Source organism: Carlito syrichta, unplaced genomic scaffold (genome assembly GCF_000164805.1).
Source record: "Carlito syrichta isolate Samal-C Ts95f unplaced genomic scaffold, Tarsius_syrichta-2.0.1 Scaffold153554, whole genome shotgun sequence".
Classification (NCBI taxonomy): Eukaryota; Metazoa; Chordata; class Mammalia; order Primates; family Tarsiidae; genus Carlito; species Carlito syrichta.
The window spans coordinates 38,313-44,975 of record NW_007097650.1 but is presented as its reverse complement, the minus strand read 5'-3'; the positions used below and the strand labels follow the sequence as shown (position 1 = coordinate 44,975).

General features: G+C 49.9%; 1 protein-coding gene across 4 annotated transcripts in view; it reads left to right on the top strand.

Moving 5' to 3' along the window:
- Positions 1 to 4,336: 4,336 nt before the first annotated feature.
- ELAVL3 (ELAV like RNA binding protein 3) overlaps positions 4,337 to 6,663 on the top strand; it is a 12,790-nt gene continuing 10,463 nt past the window's right edge. For all 4 annotated transcript variants that reach the window (XM_008050606.2, XM_008050605.2, XM_021708876.1 and 1 more), the window contains exons 1-2: positions 4,337 to 4,550; positions 4,846 to 4,949. In XM_008050606.2, coding sequence (XP_008048797.1) covers positions 4,346 to 4,550; positions 4,846 to 4,949 — 309 coding nt within the window. In that variant the 5' untranslated portion in view covers positions 4,337 to 4,345. The remainder of the gene's footprint in view (positions 4,551 to 4,845; positions 4,950 to 6,663) is intronic.

Below are 6,663 nucleotides of genomic sequence, written 5' to 3'. Positions count from 1 at the left end.
CCGCACACACACACGTAGAAAGTAAATGAGAAGAAAACAGAGGCCCAAAGAAGAGCTAAGATCATCCCTGAAGACGCACGAATAAGGGGGCAGAGCTCTGCCAAGGCATTGGCCGTGATCATGAAAACAGTTCTGGAGTCAAACGGGTCCAGCTTTGAAACCAAGTTCCCCCTTCATGTCACCCAACGTCTCTGAGCTCAGGTTCCTCACCTGTAAAATGGAGAATGTGTTCTCTCTCTTTCAAAATTGTTGGGAGTATGAGTGAATTGACACCGTGCGGTGCTTGGCACACTGCAGATGATCAGTGTCATAGGATGATGACTACTATCGCAGTATTGCCAGGCCCGGTGGCTCATGCCAGTGATCCCAGTTACACTGAGGCAGGAGGATTGCTCGAGGCCAGGCGTTTGAGACTTCAGTGAGCAACGATTATGCCACTGCACTCCAGCCTGGGCAGCATAGTGAAACCTGATCTTTAACAACAATAATGTAGTCTGGGCGTGGTGGCTCACATTTATAATCCTGGCGCTTTGGGAGGCGGAGGCTGGAGGATTGCTTGAGCCCAGGAGTTGGAGACCAGCCTGGGAAGCATAGGGAGACCCCATCTCCACAAAAAATAATTTAAGAAAAGACTAACTGAATGTGACGGCACATGCCTATAGTCCCAGCTATTTGGGAGGCTGAGACAGGAGGATTGCTTGAGCCCAAGAGATCGAGACTGCAGTGAACTATAATCATGCCACTGCACTCCAGCCTGGGTGACACAGTGAGATGTTTTTTGTCTCTACAAAAAAAGCAAAACAAACACCAATAATAATATAGCAGTATCATGAGGCATGAACGGTGGACATGACGAGCCTGCTTCCGCTCGTGACTCTGCCCTTGGCAGACATTGCTAACTGATTCCAGAGTGCTTTACCACTGCACCCACGTGTGCCTTGCTCATCCCCCAGGCTACTGTGGCTGTCGTTTGGAGTTTGCAGCAAAGTGGAGCAGAGGCCCTGAAGCACTAAGTGGCCCGAGGTTGCACAGCTGGGAAGTGTTAGAGGTGGCGTTAGTCTTGCTTGGTACTGGAAGCTGGAAATACACACTGGGTCAGAAAAAACTTGTGTGCAAACCCCTGTTCCACCGTCTATATGATGCATGCATTTTGGCAGTTTTAAAAATATCATTTAACCTGGGTTTCCTCGTGTGTTAAACAGAGGTGGAGTGGAGGAGGGAAATGCCTCTTTTTAGGGCTGTTGTGAATAAGTATAGAAAAAGGCACACAGAGTGTTTTGCATGGGGCCTGACATAGTGCCAGTGCCAGGGCGTGGGGTTCAATATTTGAGAACAGCGATGGCATTGGATCCTGAGCCAGGGATGGCTGGGGTGATGTGCACCTGCCAGTTGTGTTTAAGTCTGTGGGCCAGGACAGACATGGCTAATCAACCGCAGGGGTCTTTCTTGCTAACACTGCATGTGGCTTCTGAATCCTACCTAACTCAGCCCTTCAGGAAGACCCTACCAATTAACTTGGGTTTTCAAGTGAGAGCAACCTATTGGTCAATCATATAGCAGGAGAAGATATAGGGAAATGCTTGACTTTCCTGTGTCCATGCCAGGCAACACCAATCGATCCCAGCAGAGTTTCCTGCCAAGCCTCGAGGTGGCTTTAGACTTCTCTTATGCATAGCCCTTCAGATACCCATTGCCAATTGTTTTGAGTTTGCAACAAAGCAAAACAGAGGTCCTAGGAGGCATATCCAAGGACACACAGTGAGTCGTCAGAGTCAATGCCAGCCTGGTTGATTGTCATAGTCAGAAAATGGTAGAGAGGTCTTCGGGTTTGGAGACGTTTACGTTTGACTCGGAGTACCATGCAAATATGCTGTGTGACTTCAACAAGTTCCTCAACATCTCTGAGCCTCAGGTTTCTCATCCATCATGGTAAATTAACTTATGCCATTTAGAATCTTTGTGTGAATTAAATAAAAAACAGACCGGCCAGGCATGGTGGCTCACACCTGTAATCCCAGCACTTTGAGAAGCTAAGGTGGGAGAACTGCTTGAAGCCAGGAGTTTGAGACCAGCCTGGGTAACATAGCGAGATCCCAGCTCTTCAAAATTTTTTCTAAAAAAAGAAGGTTAAAAAACAAACATACAAAAACACCCCAAAACAGCATGCCCTCCTGAATATAGATATAAAAGATAATACAGCCAGGTGTGGTGGCTCATGCCTGTAATCCCAGCAGTTTGGGAAGTGGAAGTGGAAGTCTCAGGGGTTCGAGACCAACCTGGGCAACTTAGCAAGACCTTGTCTCCACAATAAGTTAAAAAATTAGCTGGGCGTGGTGGTGTGCATTTGTAGTTCCAGCTACTTGGAAGGCTGAAGCGAAAGGATCGCCTGAGCCCAAGAGGTCGAGGCTGCAGTGACCATGAACGTGCCACTGCCCTTCAGCCTGGGTGACAGAATGAGATTCTGACTCAAAAAAACCCCACTAAACAAAGAACCATTAAAAATGTCAGCAAATTAAAGCAAGCAATGTATGTAAACAAAACTACACTGTGCATGACTAAGTGTGATGTATCCCAAGAAGGCTGGTTTAATATTGAAGGATAGACTAACAGAGTTTATGACATTAATGTATTAAAGCTTAAAAAAAAATTCAATAGATGTAGGAAGTTTTCAAAAAAATTCAGCATCTTTTCTTTTTTTTTTGATTTGGAGTCTCACTCCATCCCCCAGACTGGAGTGCAGTAGCATGCTTCTGGCCACCGAAGCCTCAACCTGCTGGGCTCCAGTGATCCTTCCACCTCAGCCTTCCAAGTAACCAGAACTACAGGTGTGTGCTGCCACGCCCGGCTAATTTTTTTTTTTTTTTTAGTTGGAGTCTCACTCTGTCACCCAGACTGGAGTGCAGTGGCCGCTCCCGGCCACCGCAGCCTCGACCTGCTGGGCTCCAGTGATCCTTCCGCCTCAGTCTTCCAAGAAGCTGGAACTACAGGCGCGCATTACCATGCCCGGCTAATTTTTTTGATTTTATTGTAGAGATAAGGTCTCGCCAAGTTGCCCAGGTGGGAATTGAACCCACAAGCTCAGGCAATTCACTCACCTCAGCCTCCCAAAGTGCGGGATTACAGGCTGAGCCACCGAGCCCAGCCTTAATTTTTGATTTATTGTAGAGATGAGGTCTTGCCAAGTTGCCCAGGTTGGTCTCGAACCCGCGGCTCAGGCAATACACTCGCCTGGGCCTCCCAAAGTGCTGGGATTATAGGCTGAGCCTCTTTTTATTTTCAATAATCTTGTTAGGATACTAGGAATAAAATAAAATATTCTTAATCTGATAAAGGCACTCTAAAAAAAACTTGTAAAAATCATGTTTAGCTATGAAATGTTTAAAGCATTTCCATTAACATCAGAAATAAGGAAACCACAATCACATTGTAGCCCCTGCAATAAGACAAGAAAAATAAATAACAGGTATAGACTGGAAATAAAGAAATAAAAACTGTTCTGATTTGCAGATGTTTTATGTTACACACACCAAAAAATAGCTAAATGGAAAATTGGGAGGTGGAGGGTGAGACTGCCTAGTAGGAAAATTAGGCATGAAGCAAAAGAAGCATTAAGTCATTTGGGATAGGACTTACCTTTAGTGGGAGGAGGAAACTAAACATGATAAGGGGCTGGGTGCAGTGGCTTATGCCTTTAATCCCAGAATTTTGGGAGACGGAGGTGAGAGGATTGCCTGAGTCCAGGGGTTTAAGACCAGCCTGGGCAACTTGGTGAGACCTCGTCTCTACAGTAAATCAAGAAAAATTAGCCAGGTGTGGTAGTGCACGCCTGTGCTTCTGGCTACTTGGAAGGCTGAGGTGGAAGGATCACCTGAACCCAGCTGGTCGAGGATGTGGTGGCCCTCCGCATGTCACTGCACTCCAGCCTGCATGACAGAGTGAGACTCCTACTCAAAAAAACAAAAGAAAACATGATTAGGGAAAGACTTATGGGTTCCAAAGCTACTAAAGGTTTTAGCTTTGTTTTTTTGAAGACAACTGAGTTCATTTTATTATTCTGTAAATGCACACAATTATTTTAGACTTTTCTTTGTGGTATTTATATGTAGGATTTCTTAGAGTAAAATCACATCAGGTGCTTTCTCCCCCAGTGTGTTTTGTGCTACATGAACGGGATTACTAGATTAATAAATTGTTCCCTCCCCATGACAAAGCAGACCTGGCTAATCCATGACAAATCAGACCTGGCTAATCCATCACCACCAAGCTTCTCATTTACCAGGTCCCTGGTGTGGGGACTGGGCGGTGAGCGGGTGCAACCTGTTATCTCCAGCAGATACTGGGGGCCATGGAGTCTCAGGTGGGGGGGGGCCCGGCCGGCCCGGCCCTGCCCAACGGGCCACTCCTTGGTACAAATGGAGCCACTGACGACAGCAAGACCAACCTCATCGTCAACTACCTGCCCCAGAACATGACCCAGGATGAGTTCAAGAGTCTCTTCGGCAGCATTGGTGACATCGAGTCCTGCAAGTTGGTTCGGGACAAGATCACAGGTGTGGCTGCTGAGGGGGAGGGGAGGACAGGGTGGTAGCCTCAGGGGTACAGGTGTGACCCTTGGTGGGGTGTCTCGGGGTCATGGGGCAGAAGATGGTCTAGGGATCCGGGTTGGATGAGATGGATGTGGCCCTAGGTGAGGGTCTCGGGAGTGAGGGATGCTGATGGGACCCTGGGGTCTCAGGGAACAAATGAGGGTGGGCTCTTGGTGGGGAGGGGTCAGCCTGGGATCGGGAGGATGCTGGCAGGTCTCAGGGTTGGGTGGGAAGGTCATCATCCCGGTCCTGCCCACAGGGCAGAGCCTTGGCTACGGGTTTGTGAACTATTCTGACCCCAATGACGCAGACAAAGCCATCAACACCCTCAACGGCCTCAAATTACAGACGAAGACCATCAAGGTTGGTGCCTCACTCCCCAGTCCCCCATCACAGCCCACTCTGACTGTCCCAGCTGCCCCTCCATAAGTCCATTTCTTCTCCGTCATCCCTGAAGGGCTCCAGTCTCCTCCAAGGCTTCCCAGTTGAGCCACCCTGTAGTGAGGAGGCACCATGGCTTTGCCTCTCTGAGCCTCAGTCTTTACTGCCCTGTCAATGGGACAGTATCAGCCCTGCATCCCTCGGAGGCTCAGGGAATCAGCCAGACCCGAAAGGAAGGACAGAGTGACTGGGTCCTGGGAGCAGGGCCCCTCCCTGTCTTTGTCATGGAAATGGGGGTGGGCCCATCTGCCATCTGGAGCCTAATTAGGGTCTGGGAGGGCAGGATTAGGGGCGGCTCCTCCCCCACCTTTGTGCAACGTCCCTCCCCCATGACCGCCCCTCTCAGCAGCTGCAGCTGGGACCCTGAGCGTCCAGCTTCCCTGGGGGGCATCGCCATGGAAACTCCCCTCTTTAGGCTCGCCTGGGGTGTCTGGGCTCCGCCCTGCAAATCTGCTGTGGACCCTGGGGGCGTCCGGGCGGGGGGTGGCCATCTGGCCCCCGGTTTGACATGGAAATAGAGGTGCAGGAATCTCTTCCGAGTTCTGGTGTGGGGGATGGCATGAAGAAGGCCAGAGCCACTGGGCTCCTCCGTGGACAGCTAGACTCGGAAGCCCCAGGCGTGGTGTGGTGATCCTAGTGACTGACCCTAAGGGGGAGGCAAGATTCCACGTACGTGTGTGTGTGTGTGTGTGTGTGTGTGAGAGAGAGATGATCCAGGTGTTTTGGGACTTGCTGTGGCTCTGGCTGTGACAGTGGCTGTGGGACACTGTTTTTGAGACTGGCTGTCATCAAGTGGCTCTGGCTAATTAAGATTTTGGGTGTAGGCTGGGCATGGTGGCTCACTCCTGCAGTTCAGCACTTTGGGAGACTGAGGTGGGAGGATCGCTTGAGCCCAAGAGTTTGAGACCAGACTGGGCAACATAGTGAGACCCCTTCTCTAAAACAAAAAAGAAAGAGATAAAAAAGACAGGGTATGTCCCTGTAGGACATGGTGTTTATTTGACAGGTGCCTTGTGTGCACCCGTCCAGGCTCAGGAGGTCCTTCCACCTCAACCTTCCAAGTAGTTGGAACTACAGGCATGCGCCGCCACACCTGGCTCCAAGGGTGTGTCTGGCTCTGACTGGATGCTTGTGTGATGCTGTGGGGTGTGGGCTACCTGTGCCCTGTTTGGATAGGAGTCTTGTGGTGTTGTGTGTTCATGCACTGGTGTGATGGGCATGTCTTTCTACAGTCTGTGCCGTAATTCTCTAAGACCATCCTGCCCCATGTCACTGTGAATGTGATGGTGGCTTGTGTCACCCTCTGACTGGTGGCTGAAGCCTGTCATCCCAGCATTTTGGGAGGATGAGGTGGGAGGATTGCTTGGGTCTGGGAGTTTGAGACCACCCTGGGCAACATGGTGAGACCTCATCTTTACAAAAATTTTTTTTAGTTGGCCAGGTATCACTTTGGGAGGCAGAGGTGAGAGAATTGTCTGAGTCCACGGGTTCAAAACCAGCCTGAGCAACATGGCAAGACCTCATCTTTTTTTTTTTTTGAGTTGGAGTCTCTCTGTCACTCACTCTGTCGCCCAGACTGGAGTGCAGTGGCCGCTCCCGGCCACCGCAGCCTCGACCTGCTGGGCTCCGGCGATCC